A 20,766-nucleotide genomic window follows, 5' to 3' on the forward strand; every position below is an offset into this window, starting at 1 on the left:
TGTATTTCCAGGGTTTTTTACTTATGCTTCTACTTCAATAGACACGGAGTCACTGAGTCATGGAACATCAGCTTTAAGCTTACCAGGTACCTCCTCACGTACACAACTTGAGGCTCAGGCCGCCCAACAAGGTCCAAAGAACTGCTCAGAGGGACCAGATACTGTCTGACATTTTCCAACTCTCAAAAGTAGAGAGGAGACCTAGGGAGAGGCAGGAAGGCCACGGGAGAAAGTGGGAGGGTATAATTGAGAGGCCCAGCCCAAATCAGAGGACTCTGCATGTGCCTTTAAACTGAGATGCCCAAGGTTCAAAGAATTCAATGACTGAACGCCTCTCCATCTTTTCTCTAATATTCTACCAGTTAGTCAGCTTGCTTATTGAACGTGGGTTTCCTTTATGCAGATTAGATCCATGCTCTGCAGCACATACTCACACGCAAGGTCCACACTCGGATTATAAACAGAATCGGAGCAACAGAGGATGAGGCTGGTGAGAATGGCAGCCCCGCAGGAAACACCTGGTCAGTGTCATTGAATGAAAGCTGCTGGGCGGCCAGATGTTCTTGGTTTCTGCTTTCACGATGGAAACCACCACCAAAACAAGGTGGGCGGGGTGGGGGCAGGACTCCCATCTTCTAGCATCTTCTACTTTGGGGCTCACAGACAACCCAGCACTGACTTACCATCAGCAAGAGCAAAAGACAAGAATTCTGAAATTCTGCTGTAAAGCCAAATTGCCCCCGTGACTGGCTCCGGGATCTCGGGCAGGCTGTGGTTTCATGTTTCCTAGCAGTGCAAAGTAGAACGTACCCAGAGACTGAGGCTAGCCAACCCGGGAGCGGCACAGCGAGCCCAACCTCCGAGGGGAGGACCACACGGCCAGACTGCCAACCTACCTCAGATGAGCCAATCAGTGGCTTGACCAGGGAAGGGGGGGTGGGGGAGGACACGCCCCTTTACGTATACCTGTAAATAAATACTTTGGAATTTCTTTTGTAGGGGCTCTTGTCCAAGACGGTGCACGGTGCATGCAGTTAAGCACCTGAGGACTTGAGCCCTGGCTTAAGCTAGCATAATAAAACCTCTTCTGTAATTGCAGCCTTGTGTTCGATCTCCTTCCATTAAAAGAGTAATTGCTCCAGGTCCCTAACACTGCCACCAACTTGCTAAATGGAAAGAGTGCTCATGACCCCCATGGGTCGAGGGCTCCTCTCCTCCAGGCAGTGGAGAGCACTGGGAGGACATACCATGGGTACTCTGTAAAGCCCGAGGCACTTGGGCTTCTGACTAGAGTCACAGTGGGCAAAGGGCAGAAGCAGCAGTAGATATCTGAGAACATAACTTTATTGAAAAGACGGTATGGAGTACAGGAGAGGCTCTTTAAGAATCAGGCTCTGTCACAGGTGGTGGCTTCTCATCATCAGGGGGACAATCAATGAAGTCGGCCAGCATGGCAGCTGTGTCATCCTCCTCCTTTGGGGGACAAAGACATAAAATTTGAAACACACACAGAAGAGCAGGCCAGGGACAGACTTCTCCCCTAACACAAGCAGCTGCAACCCCTTCCTTCTAGCCCCACCTTCCCACTGGAGCTGCCCTTCCTCCCTGGCCCCTCTTACCTTTTCCTGCAGAGTTTCTCCCTCTGTCTCTGTCTCCATCTCTTCTTCAGCAGATGTCTCTGGTGGGGGCGGAGCCTTGTTGCCCCCATCATCAGTCGCCTCTTCCGGCAGGGTTGTAGGGGCAGAAGGCTCTTCCTCAACAAGCTCCTGTGGAGGAGGCCCTGCTGGGGGGCTTTCCCCTTCCCTTTCCACCTCCCCCTGGGAGGGGAGGACCTCGGGAGCCAGGGTGGGGGCTGTCTCAGCCCCAGGCTCCTCCTCTGCCCCTGGCTCTTCCACCTCCAGCAGCAGCCCGGGTTCTGGCTCCGGCTCAGGCTGTGCCTTGGGGGACTCTGAAGGGGGGAGAGCTGGAGGCAGGCATGGGGGTGCAGGTCCGCCTTCTTCCATTTCCCCCCCTGCTGAGCCAAACTCCAGCTCTTCTACCTCTTCCAGCTCTTCTTCCTCCTCTTCATCTTCCTCCTCCTCCTCCTCCTCCTCTAATTCACCTTCTTCCTCAAATTCTTCTTCAAACTCTTCCTCCTCCTCTTCAAAATATTCTTCTTCCTCCTCCTCCTCCTCTTCATCTTCTTCAAAGTCTTCTTCTTCCTCTTCCTCCTCCTCTTCCTCTTCCTCCTCCTCTTCCTCGTCCTCCTCCTCTTCCTCTTCATCACTGCTGTTGATATTAATCACGGTCAAATCTTCTTCCAGGGATGTGGGTCCTCCCCCACTAGGAGTCCCTTCAGGGACCAACTGGGGGGGTGGGAGTGTCACTGGACCAGGAACAGGGAGGGGTGGGGGTGGGGGGAGGGGCCCTGGGGCTGCAGGAAGTTCTTCGGGTTCCTCCTTGGCTGGCAGAGGTGGAGAGGCTGCTGGAGGCCCAGGCGGGGGCCCAGCCGGGGCCACAGGGGGAGGGGTGTTGCCTGAGGGGGCTGGGGGCGGCAGGGGCAGCAGCCCTTCAGGGACAATCACCACGCTGTCATCAGAGTCACTCTCTAAGGAGATCTCCACGTCTGACGCCTCCTCCTTATCGTAGTGAACAAAGGCTGGTCTGGGCACTCTCCCACCAAACGTCTCATCAGCTGGGAGAGCAGGAGGACTACCACTTGGGGCAAGGACTGGGTCCTCATTTGAGGCTTCCCGGTGGTTCTCAGGGCCAGGCAAGAGCCGAGGGGGTACAGAACCCAGGCCTGAGACGGAAAGGCCTAAGTGGTTGGCTGTGGCTGGAGGTACAGGGCGTGCCGGTGGCATCGAGCCTTCTGTGGGCATAGGGCCCGCTGATGGCATAAGGCCCACCGAGGGCATGGTGTTGTTCAAGGGATGGAAAGGTGGGGCCCTGAATGGAGATGGGGCCTCAGGAGGAGGCACTGGGGCTGGTGGGGGGCAGGTGGGGCCCATGGACTGCAGGGGAGGAACCCGGGGATGGGTCAGAGCAGCACAGGTCACCAGTGCTTCGGAACAAAAGGAGGAGACCTGAGGGAGGAAGAAAGGGCAGGGTGAGTATCTGGAGCATGGGGCCCTGGGGGCGGGGCGGGGCGGGGAGAGCCCCCAGGTCAGAAACAAGGGCGCCCAGAAAGCAGAGGTCAGCTCACCTCAAGGCTGTCTTCTCGCTGGCCAAGGGAGAAGGCTTGCAAGGCACACGCCAAAGGTGGCGGACACCGAGGAGAAGGGGCCAACAGCAGTGCCAGCAACAGGCGGTAGAGTTCTCGACGGCAACGGGAGCTAGTATAGGGGGAGCTGCCTAGGGCCTCCCCCTGCTGAACACCCATGACCAAGGGCAGGACCAGATCGTGCAGTCTCTGCAAAGGACAGGGAGCGCTCCTAGAAGCAGCACTTCCAGGACCTGCTCTCAGGGCTGGAATGGGCTTGCCACAGGGTACCCGCCGACCTGTACGGCAGAGGGGCCTCTCCCCAGTCCAGTCCCACTCACCCTGTGAGTCTCTTCCTTGATGAGAGGTCCGCACATGAGGATGGCCCGGCGGAGGCCTGCAAAGCAACGGGGGTAGGCAGGGTGCGCTAAGAGGTGGTCTATGAACAAACTTCAGAGCTAGGGCTTTGGGAGCACGCGGCGCAAGAAGGGCTAAATCCACCGCTGGGAAGCAGTTTTCTCTCCACCATAAAGGAGATCAAAAAAGTATCTCTATGACTTCCCTCAAAGCTGGGCTTTTGTCTGAAGCCGTTTAAAAACCAAATGTCTCTCTCACTTAGGGCTGCTGACAGTGTTCCAATGAGAGGGCTCTACACAGCGTATGCCCCTGCATTCAAGAATATGCGGAAGCTGAAGGCCGACCTATGAACAGCACGGACTCGAAGGAAGGCCACCCATCCCGGCAGCAGCAGGCCGGCAGGCTCTGTGTACAGAGGAGAGTCCTTCCAGCAAGCTGTCCTGAGGAGAACGGCAGCTCCACTAAGGGCGGGGATGAGGCCCCGTGCTCAGAGCAGTACAGGCAGACTGGTCAGTCCGTGAGAGGGGCCGTGGGATGGACCCGCACCCCCATCCAACAAGTGGAGCTGAGACTCTGACCTGGTGCACATGTGGTGGCCTCTACAACTTACCACCTCCACTTCACCAACTGGCTTCCGGCTCTCCCCTCCTGCCACTCCCCAGCCCCAGCCCAGGGCACAGCCCGCCCTCACCTCTCAGTGCAGCTGCACACACATCACTGTTGGCATTGCTATCCCCTTTCCGGTGGCTTGGTGGAGCCACCACATCCCCAACATCTAGCTTCAGCTTCTTGGGGGCACTGGGTTTCCCAGACTGCAAACCCCCATCTGGACTTCCCCGTGGGCTCCGCAGCTGGGGGCAGAGAAAAACAACTCACACACCCAGAAAACTGGAAGGCAGGCAGGAGACTGGCTGGGGAGGGGGCGCACTAAGACTCCAAGTGCTGGGGCAGGAGCCAAGGCTCCACTCACCTTAAGGGCATCGGCTGGGGGGGAGATGTCACTGAGCAGGTGGGTGAGCAGGGCCTCTGCTGAGGCTCCTCCCTGGAGCACGCCTGCTGAGGCCCCACACACCTTCACCCACAGCTCCAGGACTGAGTACACCTTGGCCCGCACAGTGCTGCAGTGAGAGCAACGAGAGAGGTAATGGCAGGAGTGTCTGTCAACCTGGTCCTACCCCTCTCCCCTTACCCTCCCAAGACTCTCAGCCGAGCAAAGGCCCACCCAGCTACATCCCCTTCCTTGACAGTCACCTGTAAGGTCTCTCCTGGCCGGGAGAGAGGGTGTCCCTACCCACGTTCCAGGCATTGAGGACCTGGGGGAGCAGGCGGCTGATCAGGCCCCCAAAGCGCACGAGTCGGCTGCCAGCCCTGGAGGCAGAGAGAGTATGGTGAGTCCCACCTAACCAGCACGTCCCAGTCCCGGGCACCGCTGGCCTGGTCACACTCACGCAAGGATGAGGGCGGAGAGCAGGTCCAAGGCTTCCAGGTGGACTGAGGGCAGCAGCAACAGCCGCAGAGGACCATCTCCAACCAAACTCTGCAGGGAAAGGAAGACTGAGCAAACAGAAGGAGAGGAAGAGACAGACACGGGTACAAAGTAGCTGAATGTGACTCAACACAGGTGGACATATATGCAAGGAACCTGACTCCTCTTTAACAAAATCAAGTGCCCCCTCCGCCCCCCACCCCACCCACACCCTTAACACCAACCGTGGAAGGAGCGTAGGGTCTGGCATGGCTGAAGCTCTTGACAATGATGCAGTGGATGCCCAAATTCACACCCCAACCTTGGGCAGCATCTGCTACAGGTGCTCCCAGGGGGCATGAAAACACCCACTCGACAACAGCCTGGGAGCGGCGCACGCGCACGCGGGCAGTGGTGTTCGGACAAGACAGCCACCTGGGACAAACTTCTAGGGCAGCACTGCTCAGCGGCTCTGAAACCCTCTCTAGTGCTTCTGTAGTTCCAAGGCAGGGCTAGGCATCGAGGACAAAGTCTACTTACTATATTCTTGGCACCGATGCTGAGAGTCCGGCAGATGAGATCCAGGATTTCCTGCACAGGGACGGACACGGGAGGCCCGAACTCAGAGCTACAGAGAGAATCAGAGCAGAGACCCTCAGCAGAGGTGCCCCAGCGAGACTCTCCACTCAGCCTCATATGCCTTCTCAGGCAGGGGTGGGGAACGGCCAGCCCTTAGCCACAAACGACCAGCTACCACCACATGCCTCGTCAAAGAGAAGCAGTTCCAGCCATAACATCCGGGGCTTGGGGGGTGGACCAGTATGGCCCGCATTTACAAATGATGTTATAAATATCCATGTGGCCCGTGGCAGGAAAATGGCTCCCCAGCCCTGTTCTAAGGGATGAAGATGGCACTCCCACTCCATCGAAATGCAGTTCTTGCTACCCCACCCCAGCCCCACGCACGCGTGCATCCCCCCCAGGCGTGTGCACCCCAACACACACACACACACACACACACACACACACACACACACACACACACCTGAGCAAGAGGCCCAGGCAGCGGGCCAGTCCAGAAAACTTCTGCTGAAGCTGGAGCAGCGCATGGGAATCCCTGTCTTCTGAGGGTGCCAGCAGTGTCTCCACGCCAGACCCCTCATACTGCACAGGAACTAGAAGAAACCGCCACCTTTTGTACTAGATGCCTTTCATCCACTCTGCCATCTTCGTTTCTTCGTTTCTGGCAGACAACCCACCCAATCTTCAATGGTGCCCCTCACTCCCTCTGGGCTACCCCCCTCCTTGCCTCCTGCCAAGTGCCCCAGCCCCTGGCCCCATGGACGTTCAGACCTGGTCCCTCACCTGTCTCTGCTCCCTCATACAGGGTGCCCAGCACGCTGTGCAGGGAGGCCAGCAGGGAATTCAGCTCCTGCTCCCAGCTCTCTGTGTGCTTCAGGCCGTGGGAGAAGCCAGCCCCTAAGGAAGGCATCCTGGAATAACACTCGCAGGCCAACTGCGGAAGCAGCATCAGACACCTGGTCAGACAGGAGCACCACAAGCCCCAGCCACAGACTCCTCCCACCCCACCTAGGCCCAGGAAAAAGGGAAATGTAAGAAAGCGCTGAGGGAAACATAAGAGGGGGCAGTGGGCAAGACACAGACGAGAGCATGACCTAAAGGTAGAGGCAATCTGGGCATCAGCCAGTGGGAAGTGGCAGTATGGTCTGAAGCAACAGCTGAGAAAAAGCTAAGAAAGAGATGAGCAGAGAAGTCCCAGACTCAGGTCCCCAAGCCACTACTCCCCGCCTTCCCCGTACCTGCTGGACATGAGGGCTCAGAGCATTCACCCGAGACAGGAAAAAGGCAGCCAGCTTGCCCTAGATTGAGGGGGGAGAAAAGAGGCAGGTGAGTCAGCTCCAAGGACCAGAGGAATACACCCTGGCATACCTGGCGGCAGCACCTACGGCCACAGACACAGGAAACAAAGGCAGCAACGCCTCGCAGCAGACAGGTTTCCCGAATGGAAGGGCATCACTAAGGCGGTGCGGTGGAGCTCAGGGAGAAAGGAGCAGCAGAAGCTTCTGCACGCTGCACGGTGGCTCAGAAGCTAATGCTCTAAGCCCTCGAACCACCCAACAAGCCCTGGACACACTGGCACCTGTTGGGAGAGTCTTTCGAACCCCCACTGAGACTTGGAAAGCACCTCCATGTCTGACAAGGGTGCGTTTCAGAACACTCAAACCCGGCGACAGTCACCACCCAGCAGGTTACCAAGTCCCTGGCTTCTCAGAACAGTGTCTCTCAGAGCTGCCAAGGTCTCCGTGATCGTGGCCATTTTGGCCACCGTACTGCACGTGTTCTTCCCGAGACATGCATGGATCCAACTGTGGCTCCAAACGCCGGGCTAAGTCCAACAGACGCAGAGCAAAGACAGCTGGCCTGGCTCTGACCACAAGGTCTGCTCTGGGCAACACACACACACACACACACACACACACAGCCTCTCCCAAGCAGACTCAGTCTTCCCACTCTTTCCAGGGAACTCTTTCTTCATCCATTTGGTGAGGTACAACTCCTGCCGGGATTTACTTCATCGACTCAACATGCCTGGGAGACGTCATTTGGGGGAGTAAACCTGAGCCTGGCGACTGCAACTGCTCGAGGGACGACTGAGGGAGGGAACCCACAGCAGATAAACACTTCAAAATGGCCAGTATCCGTTTCCTAAGACCTTGGGCCACAAGCTTTTCCAAGTGCGAATCACCTCGGGGCGGCTGTCAGGAATGTGAACAGCCGTGCTAACCAGCAGAATGCACTGGAAAGTGGACTGCTTCCGGTGTAGTTAGGTCAAGATTTAGCACCCTATCGTTTGATCTCCCTCATAATACAGTTAAACGTCTTCTTGTTTTTAATATTTCCTTTCTTTTTTTATATATATATTTCCTTTCTTTTCGGTTGAGGTTGTTATCTGTTTTATTTTGTTAATCTTGTTAGTTTTGTCTGTGTATGAAATCTATAGAGATAGTAACTGGATGAACGGTTTCTTGGGGTCTGGCAGGGGAGGCTGGGGTCATGGGAGCTAATAACGAGGAGCACAAGAATGAAGAAACAGTTCTAAAACGGACTGTGGTGATGACTGTACAATTCTTCTTGATGTGCTGAACTACTGAATTGTCTGCCATGTACATTATATGCCAATAAAATGGTTTTGGGGGAAAAAAAACAGACCCTTACATGAGGTGCCGACAACAGAGGAAGCCAGAAAACCCTCACCTGAGGGCAGTTCTCCAGATGAGGCTGGAGAGAAACAGGCGCATGTGCACCCCATGGACAAAACCGTGACTGCTCAGACCTCGGACCCACAGGACGCTCAATGACCCTCCACTTTCAAGGGGGGGAGGATAGAGGAAAGTGCAGATAATGCCAAGCAAATCAGAATCAACAGTCATTTGCAACTGGATCTGACAAACATTGACCAAGGGGGTGAAGGGCAAAGATCTCGTTGTATCACTCAAGAAGCCAGAATCTTTCTGGACAAAAGCCCTACTCTGCCTCCCGAGACTCTCTCTCCTAGAGTAACAAGGACAGGACTCTATGTTGAAGGAAACACCATCTGCTCGGGGACACTTCAGATACTACAAGTCGTCAGTTACTAAAGCTACTGTCACCACTCCAGGATCACCACTGTCCCTGGAGCTCCACATGTGACTCGAAATCCTTCCAGCCCCAACAACCAATCAGAGCAGATTACCGGGCTGAAACCCATCTGCCAGTGCCATCTTTCTTAAGCTTCTAGGGCGCTGGGTTGAGTGGAAAGAACATGAGTTTCTACGGCAAACAAATGTGGCAGTTACAGAGCCTAAGTGCCTTAAATCTCCATGAGCCTATTTCCTCCTCTGTACAATGGGGTCATACCAACTCCAAAGGCATAATAAAGATAACTTGCTCATAAACCCACTGCTGTCGCCACCTTACAGCACAGATGGGAATGGTCACAGAGGGTTTCCATGGCTGTAATCTTTATACAAGCAGACGACCACAACTTTCTCCCAAGTTGGTGGATCTGAAATGCCAACCTTCCAGTTAGCAGCTGCGCACTTAACCACAGTGCCACCGGGCTCCTCGGACTTGCCAGTAGAACCTTTGGTGTTACTTTCAAGGAAATTTGAATGGCAAGCTCTCCTCATGGATCATTACACAGTCAGCCACACTAGTTATGCAAGATGACTTTCTGCCACCTCTAGCTGCCTAGCTGGACACTTCCATCTGTGTAAGGGGACAGAATGGCTTGTCGAGGCAACAATGAGTGTAACAGAGTGAGAACGAGCACTGAATCTATAGATATCAGTGGGCATCCAATTTTACTGGCGACAAATGTGCTCATTACAAATAGCGCTCTACCTTTTACTGCTTTAGCAGAATGTGCTAGCCAGTCCTACGTGTGATTTTATCTCCTGCAATGATTTCACTGGTCTCCTCTCTTGCCTGAGTCACAGACCTCCTGCCTGTTTCTTCTAGGACTTCGCTGAACAGCCACTTTTATGGCTCATGACAGTTTGGGGGAGGAGGGAGGAAGTGATAGAAGTAGATAAAACATACGAGGGTGAGTCAAAAAGTACTGCTCCCAAAGTCATATAAACCCAAAATGTCAAAATGTGAAGCCACTGTTTCTCAATCCAGTCCTCAACAAAGTGCACACACTTCCGAAGGGGGTGTTTCCAGCTCTCCAACCTGTCCTCCAAGGAGTGTGTGCACTTCCATTCACACATCCAAATGGCAGCCCCAACAGCATTCCTAGGAAATGCTGAGTGTTAGGATGAAAAGGAAGTCTGAAGGGGCAAGATCGGGGCTGTCGGGTGGGTGGAATAAGGTTTCCCAATGCAGTGTTTACAGGACGGCCCTCACCACCTTCAAGGAATGACCAGGTGCACTGTCATCCAGGACCACTAAATATCCCCTAGTCCAACTTTCCTGGTCTTTTCCTCAACAACGTAATTTTTAATTTTCTTAAGACTTCTTCATAATTAGGGTTCATGATTGTCCTGTGTCCTGTAATAAAAATGTATCAAGAGTACCCTTTTGGAATCTCAATAAAAGCTCCTATAGCCTTCTGAGTCAAGCTTTCTGCTTTGAATTGAGATGGCCCAGCAGATCCCATGAAATGTGATCTTTTTCTTAAGGCAACCTAATGAAACGAAGAGAAGCATATTACTGAGATAACTTATCAGCAGCTATCCACTAGTTGCAGTGAAGTGTTTAAGCTTAATTTTTGGTTGGAATACACCCAAGCATAATTGAATTGGAATCCTGGTATCAACACTTTCTGGCCTACCCTTGTACAAGGAGAGAGGAATGTTGAGTAAGCTGTCATAGGGAAGTGCTAAATCAAGGTTTCCTTGAGGACATCACCAAGAGTTTTAGGAACAAAGGAACATAAATAGGAGAAAAACAGGCCAGGCCTATTAAAAGATATAGCATCTGGGGTCTTAAGGGCTTGAAGTTAAACAAGCGGCCATTTTCAGGGAAGCAACAAAGCCCACATGGAAGAAACACACCAGCCTGTGTGATCACGGGGTGTCAATGGTATCAGAGGATCAAAAACAACCAATTACATCAATGCAAATGAGAGGGGTTAGAGTGGAGACCCAAAGCCTACCTGTTGATAACTGAAAATTCCCTCACAGAAGGGCCACACGGTAGGGACCATTCATCCGGGTATAGTATAGCCCCGATGAAACACACAACATTCCTCTCTAGTTCTGTTAATGCTTCCTTCCCCCCACTATCATGGCCCCAGTTCTACTCACAAATCCTGCTAGACCGGCATATGTACATTGGTACACACAGGAGCTTTCGACAAAGGGAATCCAGGATAGAAAAACCCCTCAGAAGGAGTAATGGGAGTAACGATTCCATAAGGGTATGGGAAGCGGGCAGGGGGACTGATAGCAATAATAGATGCATAACCCCCCTCGAGGCAGACTAAAAACAGAACTGTGTGTACAAGGATACATCGGACAGTCTAAGACATGAAAAAATAATAATATATAATTTATTAAGGGTTCATAAAGGTTGTAGGGTGGGGAAGGGAGGGAATAAAGAAGAGCTGTTATCAAAGGGCTCATACAGAAAGAAAATATTTTGAAAATGATGATGGCAGTTCACTAGACATGATTGATTTATGGATGCTTATAATATTTGTAGGAGCCCTCAATAAAATGATTAATAGGGTGGTGGGGGAAATACGCCAAACATTCTTAAAATAGAGAAGATGAGGCAGAGAGGGGAAGAAGTCCACAGTTAAGTGCTGGACTTTAGTATCATACAATTATGGGTTCTGGCCCCCAATAACTATGGGCCCGTTACCCAGTTACTCAATTTCAACTTCTTCCTCTAGGTGTTCCACTCGCATAAGGAGCTCGTCTCGAAAACCAACAAGAGCAGGTCGGCCTGTTACATAAGGCTCAAAGTGTTGCTATGAGTCGGAATTGAACCTATGGTAGTGTTTGATTTTTGAGGGTTTTTTTGAGGGGAGATGAGGATTCTATGAGCTCATGGTGGTCTAATTAGAGTTGAGAGAATACACAATGACACAAGATAGTTGTGGAAATGATGTGGTTGTTAGCTGTCATCACACCATGCATGGACACCCGCATTACACTGGAACTCACTCCTGCGCCAGCCCCCATGATCCGCAGCAGATCAGACCACTGTGATCCAAAGGGATTACACTGGCTGGTATTTAGAAAGAGAACACCAGGTCTCTCTTAAGTTGGCTTAGTCTGGAAGCCCTACATCAGCATCACAGCAGCACATGGGCCTCCAGTGGGTAGTAGCTGAGCACACGGTGCACTGGCTCAGGGTCAAAGGGAGGGAAATCTTCAGGACAACCAGAATACAGGAGATCAGGCAGCTCAGGAAGCAGAGGTAAGGGCGGAGCTATGAAGCACTATGTTGAATATAAACTCCCACCTAACTCACAATAAAAAGTTTTTTGTAAGGGAGGGAGGACTTTCCCAGGAATACTTACTTTAAGAGAGCCACATGCCCGAGGGAAGTAGATCATACAAGCTTTCATCCCCTCCAGTGCCGACAGCTCGCACTGTGGGAAACACAGACAAGTGGTGGGTAAGAGATCATCCATCACATCACACCATCCCTACCCCAGCTCCGCACCGGGACCCAGGAGTCCTTTCTCCAGAGCCCCACCCTATTCCCATCGCATTCCCTAATGCCATCCATTATTGTCTTTAACCCAGTGTGTAAGAGTGAGGATCAGCCTCATGGAGAAGTCACACTTGGAGATGGGGGGACTCACCTCTGGTCGGAGGCCCAGCAGGGACGTGAGAAGGCCAGGGAGGTGGTTTGTGGAGATGTCCCGGAAGAGCGTTGGAAGCTGGGCTGCGTATCGGAGCAAGTCCTTCAGCACAGCCACAGCCAAATCCATTGTGGGGACTGGATCCTGGGACTAAAGAGCAATGACAACCCATGTTTGCAGCCTCCCTTTCGTGGCCGTCCAGTGGAGGAATGGCAGGCACAGCAACACAGGCCTTTGAGGAAACACTCCTGTCGATTTTAATGTCAACATTACCAACAAACCCATTATCTACCTCTAGGAATACAGGGCACTGGAGAGGTGAAGTATCCAAAAGTAACATGTTGTCTGACAGCACAGTCCTATGTTTACATTTAAGGATTAAGGGTACTTGGGTTCCTAAATATTGGGGGAAGAAAAAACAAAACAAAGTCACACCTTAAAGTTCTGACTAACCAGATGACCTCAAGGGATTCTTGGTCCCCCATACTGTGATTTCCTGCTGAGAACGAGAAACAGCACCATTCGGACAAAAACCATCTAAGCTTACCTTCAGCCTTAACAAAACTACCCCACCTCTCGCAGGTAGTTCCAGCCCATTTAGAACATCCAGTGAATAAGTCATTGGAATCAATAGGCCTTCCTTGGAAAACTAACCAAGTATTAACATGCTGAATTAATATTTGGCCCCTGTCTTCTGCTAAGCCAGAGAAGACCATGTGACAGCGAAGCAAATGAGGATGTTTATTAAGAAAACACGCGCAAGCCTGTGTTACAGGTATACTTACAACAATGACCCCCAGAAAATATGAGCTTCTGAGGCAGCTTATGTACACCTAAAAATCTCCTGGGCTTTGGTTTCTTGGTTCGGAGGGTTAGCGTCATGGTTTCATGGGATATCCCAGTGAGTTGTCTAGTGCTTCTGTTCTACCTCCTCGCTTGTTGCCTGGGGATCTTTAAAGGTCCCAAGAAGTTATCCCAGGCAGTCTCTATTTGCCTAGAGCCATACAGGGGAGAAAAAGTCTGGAACTGGAGAAGGAAATGGTTGTGTGGCTAAGTGTTTCCACAAACAACTGTCTTCCACAGCTCGGGCCCCAGAAGACATGAACTGTGCTCAGCTACCATTTCTGAACACTCTGAGCAGGAATCTATACAAGTAACCTTGTCAAAAAGCAAGGAGATGCCAAAAAGAATTTCAAATGCTCATGAAATCTGATTTTTCTGAAGCAATGGAGGATAGATGACACCCCCACACACACACAAAAGTACTCTGAGATTATCCTTAAGCTTTAAACCAAAAATATCCCCTCAAGTCTTCAGAAAACCAAGCATTCTGGGTAAACAATGTCCACCATAAGCATTGTGCTCTGTTAAGATACAGCTGTGCGGGATCAAAGTGACAGCAGCACCTGCAAAGCTGAGCACCTTAGACGGCAGAGCATTTCCATTCACGGAGGAGGTGCCTCTCAGAGAAGGAAGCTGGGACTGGCCGCACAGCCTGAAGCCTGTGAGCAGCCTCACTGAACTGCACACGCAGAAACTGCTCAGTCGGTGTGTCTTGCTGTGCATATTCTCAATACGCATACATAAAACAAGCAAAATTACTAAAAATAAAATGTAGCTTTTCCCATCACTGCAGCAGCAGTGGCAAAAATGAAATGCAATCCCTTGGTGACTTCAGAGCAAAAATCAGAAGAGGCACTTCATGATCACAAGATGAAGTCTACCCTCTTTCCAAAGCAGTGGGACGGAAATACAATGTTCAGTCCACGCCCATCCACAAGGATGATGACGTTCAGGCTGTACGAGGACATTATTACAAAGGTCAGCAAACTGGCAAAGCGGTCCAGGGTCACAGAGAGAAATGGGTCGTCTACATTCAGTGGGTGCAGCAAGATACGGTGAATCACAAAGCTCAAACTGGAGGAAGACCTCAAAAAGATCGCCGAAAAATTGAGGAGCTGGTACCAAGGGCTCAAGTAGAAAGCAAACGTTTTGAGAATGATGATGGCAACATGTGTACAAATGTGCTTGACACACTGGATGGATGGATGGATTGTGATAAGAGTTGTACGAGCCCCCAATAAAACGATTAATAAAAAAAGAAAGATCGCCGAACGGACAACCAAACTCACCAAGTAGAAAAGGAAAAGGACAACTATAAGAAGAATCAAAAATAAAGATGCAAAAGTAAGATAACTTCCATAAAAGCTGGCAAAATGGGTTCACAAGGGAGGAGAGAGTGGGGAAGGAGGGGAAAAAATGAGGACCTGATGCCAGGGGCTTAGGTGGAGAGCAAATATCTTGAGAATGATGAGGGCAATGAACGTACAAATGTGCTTTACACAATTGATGTATGTATGGATTGTGATAAGAGTTGTATGAGCCCCTAATAAAATGAACAAAATTAAAAAGCTGGCAAAATTGAAAGAAAAGAAAATGCGCTAAAATCAGGTGCCGTGGTGGCACAGGTGAAAAAAGGTCAGCCGTTCACGGCACGTGCCTCCTCTGAGGGAGCAGGAAGAGCAGACAGCTTCTACACAGGCTTGGGGGCCCTGTGGTCCACTTCAACTCTGTCCTCCAAGGTGACAGGAGTTCCATCAAGTCCCAGGCTACAGGTACAAAGAAAGAATACACAGGGAGCTGCTAGCAGAAAGGACAGTGAGGGAGTGTAGCTGGTCTCACCCACTGCCACCAAGCTGATTCCAACGCACAGACTCTACACCTAGAACAGGACTGCCTGTGTGGGCTTCTCGTCTTTCTGCTGTGGAGTGGCTGGTGGTTTCAAACTGCTGACCGTGCTGTTAGCTGTCCAACTCAGAACCCACTACATGCCACCAAGCAGACCTTTACGACTGACATCGATACATGCTCAAGTCGCTCCTATCTCAAAACTCCTTTCCTAGAATCCATTCTCCCCTTGACAAATGCCACTTATTCCCTAACTGCTCTCCCTTATTTTCACAGCCACACAGCTAAAACGGTTTCCCTACTTCGCTTATTCCCATTCCTCTCCTCCGGTTTGTTTCTTATCCCACACCATCTGGCTGCAGGGGCCACTGAACCTTCAAAAGCACTTTCACTCACCCTAATCTCAACAACCTTCAGTCTTCACCTTGTTCCACCAAGCAGGAGCAAAAATATAAATGGCTTCCTCGTCTCTGAATTATCTCATGGAGTCCAATCAGCCATCATAATGGGTATCTCTTTTCTCTCTGCTGTGCTCTCTTCTTTTTAAATTCATCTTCATCTACCGACTGTAACAGTGTGCAGTATCTGGAAATTCACTCCCTGGACTCCTTCATCTCAGTCCATTTGTCAATTATCTAAATGCTGAAGATGCCAGTCCTTTGGAGAGCTTACGGAGCTGAACCCTCAAGACCTCACTGAGAGTCCTGGTCGCTTCCACTCTTACTTGCTAAGAGGGCCTCTACTGAGTGCCCCAGGCCACACCCATGGCACTGCCATCCCTCCACTCAGAACCTAGTTTCTTCTAGTGCTCTGAAATCCAGGAGTCACCCTAGACACATCTTCCTGTCATTAATCCTAACTCACGTCAACTTCTCAATCTCTCGCAAATCCATCCACTTCTCACTTCCACTGTCTCCAGTCCAGTCGACCATGAGCACTCTACATGGTTTTCTTCTTCCACTCTGTACTCTCAAACTATCACAGCCACCAGTGATAGTTCAAATTAAAAATCAGATCACATCACTACCACCACCACCTCCTCACCCTTTAAAAACTGTCACTGCTCTCAAGGTAAAAACCAGAATTATTACCATGGTCCAAAGGCCATGCATGGCTTGCACCCATCTACCATTCCAGCCACACCAGCTTGCCGACAAGTCTTCAAAAGGGGCCAGCTCCTCTTTTCTTCTTTTCCATCCTTAGAACACTCTTCACCCCTTCCTTAGCCCAATGAGTGCCTATTATCAGTGCGGAAGAGGTTTCCCCGAAGCACTAATCCCAGTCACCACTACCAGCACTGCCCCATCCCAGCCAGGGTCAGAGTCTGAGGGTCACCTCCCTGTGCTTCCTCAGGGTACCTCAGGGTACCACTTCAAACTCGTGTATAAAATCACATACCAAACTCCAGTGGCTGCGGGTGGTTCACAAACTAAGAATGGGTCTTATATTTTTAAAGGGGCTGGGCACACACACACACACAAAGCAGTACACAAAAGAGATCATATGTGGTCCACAAAGCCTGAAACATCCTATTGGGCCCTTCATAGAAAAGAACATGCCCCCCCCCCAAAAAAAAAGAACATGCCAATCCTGGCCCTAAACTGCAGGCACCAGGGAAGCCAGGCTGTGTACATTTTACCTGTCTCCCCAAATCTGAGCAAGCAGCCTGCCATGGGAGCTCAGCAAACCACTGCTGAATAAGCATGTTGGATAACAGAAGATGTCATCAAGGAATGTAAAAGCAGAGGGAAAACTTAAAATGTTAAAAGAAGCCAAAAAAATAAAAAAAGGTTCTGGGAAAAAGAACTTTATCCATATCCGGCATTCGGAAAGGTAAGTAAGGAGTAAACCTGTGTAAAGGTGAGCTGAATCTAACTAACCCTGTTCCTATTTGAAGCTCATTCTCCCTTCCACCAGAAAATTTACTTCCAATGATTCTGTCAATCTCAGAATCAACTAAATGTCCAGTCCCCGAAGAACATCTACCACAGCCACGGTGGAAAACTAGGAGTCAGCACCTGGATCCTTACCTGGAGGATCTGCTGGATGCTCCGGAGCCAAGAGACACAGTGCTGCTGGAACATCTCCGTGGGGCTCTCTCCAACCAGCAGGGACAGCAGACACAAGCCCTCAAACCTTAGAAGAAAAAAAGTGATGACAAGCGGGTAAAGAGTCCTACTTAGGGCTCTTCTACTCTCGCGAGACAACGCAAGACTTCACGCAGATCCACGGTGGTTCCTTTGGGATACTTACCTGGAGGACTTCAGAATGAGGGGAGGGCAGCAAGGAATGAATCGAGAAGTAATCTCAGGGGAATAGGGAATCTGAGAGCTAAAAAAGGCAGGCTTCAACTCAAGCAAGCTCACACACACAAAATTAAACTCCACTCGCTAAGGGAATGGAGAAATTTCTTAAATCCATGGGGTGATGACAATGGATGGGGACAGATAGGGACCCATTTCCTCAAGTGTATCCCACTGGAGAAAAAAACAGGGTCAAAGACTTACCGGGTTTTGATAGAACGAAGACGTGCGTTGCTGAGACCCACTAATGCCCCAAGAGCCGAAAGGTTCTGGAGGAAAGAAAACAGGGAAGTGAGTGGGATGCTAAAGACTCAGGAGAAGCTCTCCAAGTCTTCCTTGGTACCTATGAAGGCTCTTCTGAGTCACACCTCCTTCTAAGGGCAAAGATCATTCCCCTAAAGGCCCTCAGCCTTTGTCCTATTTTCTGTGGATAGCACACACAGAGACCTACCCCTCAGGCTTTCCTCAAATGATACTTTGCTGGTTCCTCCCCTCATGCACCACTCAACAAATAAACGCTATCCAGAAGAGAGTCCTAACTCATCCCAGGTGCTAGACATCAGAAATCTCCAAAATCCTGCAGAGCGCCTAGCACAGAGTAGACATATAGTTGAATGGACACTGAACTTGCCCATTATCCTTCTCCCAGCCCCAAACAAATCCTCCTTCTCTGCCTGTTCCTGGTTTCCATAGAATTGGTAAGAACGCCAAAAGCAGCCCTAGCCAACCAGTCTTCCTCCCAACCCTCACATTTTCTCACATTCTGGGAGGCCCAAAAGATGTTTCCCACCAGCCTCCCACAAGTAACCGCTCCATCCCTTGAATGGTCAGACCCTCCTCACAGCACCAAAACCAATTCTACCAGCAAACACATACGAGGAGCTTCCAAAAGCTCATGGAGGAGTCGACTAAGTCCACATAGAACAGCAGTTCTCAACCTGGGGGTCGCAACCCCTTTGGGGGCCTAACGACCCTTTCACAGGCCCCATTCATAACAGTAGCAAAATTACAATTATGACCCAGCAATGAAAATAATTTTATGGTTGGGGGGGTCACCACAACATGAGGAACTATATTAAAGGGTGGCGGCATTAGGAAGGTTGAGAACCACTGACATAGAAGAACATCAGCTTGTGTGATCCAAAGATCTTCAATAAAAAGGAGGGAACGGTACAAGAGCTTAAATTGTGCACGCCTCGTTTGCAGGATGGGTGACAGCAGAAGCCCAACATCCCTTTGCAGAGTCCACACATGCATTAAGGCTCTGGTGAATCCCCTCGGATCACAGCGCAGGGATGGGAACAGCCTTGTTATCAGGCACCATCATTAAGTCGCTTAGGCAGAGTTAAAATGTAATAGCTAACCATTTGGTCTCTCTTTTAAACTATTTTAAAGTTGTTTCAGTTTTTTTTAAAAAACTGAATGGGAAATACACGTGCAGTAAACCTCTGGTGAATTCCTCTGACCACAGACCAGGGATGTGAAGTGCCTTGCTATCATGCAGAATGCACTGGAAAGATGATTGCAGATGCAGTTAGGCTAATATGTAACACCTTATTATTTGAGCTCCCTTTTGATACATTTTAAATTTTTTCTATTTTTTAATATTTTCTGCTTTCTTTTCAATTGAGGATTTTATCTGTTTTACTTGTTTTTGTTTTGTTTTGTTTAAATGTTCTCTTGTATATGAAACCCAAGAGAGGTAAACCTATAGACAGTACCTGGATTAAAAGTTCCTTAGGGGTATGGCGGGGGAGGTTGAGGGAAAATGGGGAGCTGGTAACAAAAAGTTTAAGAATTTAGAAAATGTTCTCTAACATTGATTGTGGTGATAACTGTACAACTCTTCTTAAAATGATTGAATACTGAACTGTAATAATATGAATTATATGCCAATAAAACTGATTTTTAAAAAGTTCATGGCAACATGGGACTGAAAGATAGCGAAAATGTGTCTGAATTTTTCGAAGACCTCTCACATGCACTTAGTCAGGTGAAGGAATATGGGGTGGAACAAAAAACAAATAAGGTACCTTCTCTCATGCAGAAAAAGTGTTCATCCCTCCCCCCCCTTTTTTTTGGGGGGTGCCACAATAGGTCTTTTGCAAGATCTTTTCTAATACAGGTCTCAAGTGAGGTTTTTTAAGCACAAGGGAGCTCATATGCTAGTTAGAGGAGACAGTAAGAAAACAATGACCAGACTAACCTGTGAGACCTGGTTAATGCGAGATGCTGTGAGACTAATCAATTTGTCAAGGGAGTGAGTGTAAACAGAAGAAAGACCGTGCAAAAGACTGGGTTCCTGGGCACAAAAACCTTTAGGGACCAGAGAGAGCAGAGGAACTGGTCAAGGAGTCTGAAAAGGAGTGCCTCTGTGGCAAGAGTGACATTCCAGACACCAAGTGAAGCTAACTTTCCAAGAAGGCAGGAATGATGAAATGCTACAGGTAAGTCCAGTAATGTAGACCTGAATTTAAATTTTGCATTTAATATCTTGATGACCTTAATAAAAAGCTGTTTCATCCAAGTGGTTTTGCTGAACGACTAAATGGAGTAAGTTCAAGAAAGAATGGAACAACCACAACAGCAGTAATTCACTCAGGGACGACTCGGGGTGGGTGAGAGACTGACAAAATACAAGATACTTACATAATTGCAAAGCATCTCCCCACACGACCCTCCTTTACAAAGGGAAAGGGTCTAACTTAACAGTGAAGAAATCTGGTAGATACCACCAGAACCAGTGATCAAAGCAAATAGCCCACAGTGTACCACCTGGGATGGGATGGTACACTGAGGGGACACGCTATCACTTCTGTGAGATTCCCACCAACAACACACAACCCACATTTAGTTACCAGTAAACAGGAGACAAACCAAATTGAGCGACATCCTGCAAAATAATGGCTCTGCACTGTTGCCATCAGTGAACGCTGACTCACTGTCTCTACAGGACAAAACAGAACTGCCCCCAGGGCTTCCAAGGCTGTCATCTTTCAGAAGCTGACGGCCGCACCTGGCCCTGGCCGCACCTGCCTCGAGCAGCAGCTGGTGCTCTCCGACCTTCCGGGTCACAGCCAAGCGTCTAACTACTGTGCGAGGAGGGCATCCAGAAATTTCCAAAAATGTCAAGATCGCAAAATAAAGCCTAAAGAATGATTTCACACTCTGAACAACTAAAGAGACATGATCATTGATGCAGTGTGTCATCCTAGCCTGGACACTTCGTTTGCTTTGTTTGGTTTTTTGCTTTTGCTAAAGGACACCTGTTGGGTGGTTGACAACATGTAAGATTTACAGCTAATTTTCTGAGTTTGATGGAGCATGATTATGAAGAAAAGTTGCTTTCTTTTAAAGAAATATACAGTGAACCCTCGTTTATCGCGGTTAATCGGTTCTAGACCCTACCGTGATAAATGAAATTCCGCGAAGTAGGATTCCTTATTTGTAA

The 20,766-nt window shown here is 49.8% G+C and overlaps 1 protein-coding gene across 2 annotated transcripts in view; it reads right to left on the bottom strand.

The window, feature by feature from the left end:
• Positions 1–1,326: 1,326 nt before the first annotated feature.
• Positions 1,327–20,766, bottom strand: part of PELP1 (proline, glutamate and leucine rich protein 1) — a 75,814-nt gene continuing 56,374 nt past the window's right edge. For both annotated transcript variants that reach the window (XM_045293505.1, XM_004716119.2), the window contains exons 2-17: positions 17,520–17,584; positions 17,043–17,148; positions 12,325–12,474; positions 12,037–12,108; positions 6,824–6,883; positions 6,369–6,519; positions 6,049–6,178; positions 5,544–5,631; positions 4,987–5,075; positions 4,790–4,906; positions 4,509–4,656; positions 4,230–4,389; positions 3,523–3,578; positions 3,185–3,391; positions 1,620–3,065; positions 1,327–1,473 (exon numbers count right to left, since the gene is read on the bottom strand). In XM_045293505.1, coding sequence (XP_045149440.1) covers positions 1,381–1,473; positions 1,620–3,065; positions 3,185–3,391; positions 3,523–3,578; positions 4,230–4,389; positions 4,509–4,656; positions 4,790–4,906; positions 4,987–5,075; positions 5,544–5,631; positions 6,049–6,178; positions 6,369–6,519; positions 6,824–6,883; positions 12,037–12,108; positions 12,325–12,474; positions 17,043–17,096 — 3,021 coding nt within the window. In that variant the 5' untranslated portion in view covers positions 17,097–17,148; positions 17,520–17,584 and the 3' untranslated portion in view covers positions 1,327–1,380. The remainder of the gene's footprint in view (positions 1,474–1,619; positions 3,066–3,184; positions 3,392–3,522; positions 3,579–4,229; positions 4,390–4,508; positions 4,657–4,789; positions 4,907–4,986; positions 5,076–5,543; positions 5,632–6,048; positions 6,179–6,368; positions 6,520–6,823; positions 6,884–12,036; positions 12,109–12,324; positions 12,475–17,042; positions 17,149–17,519; positions 17,585–20,766) is intronic.

Source organism: Echinops telfairi, unplaced genomic scaffold (assembly GCF_000313985.2).
Source record: "Echinops telfairi isolate 266 unplaced genomic scaffold, ASM31398v2 ScPeMD7_2010;HRSCAF=2546, whole genome shotgun sequence".
NCBI lineage: Eukaryota > Metazoa > Chordata > Mammalia > Afrosoricida > Tenrecidae > Echinops > Echinops telfairi.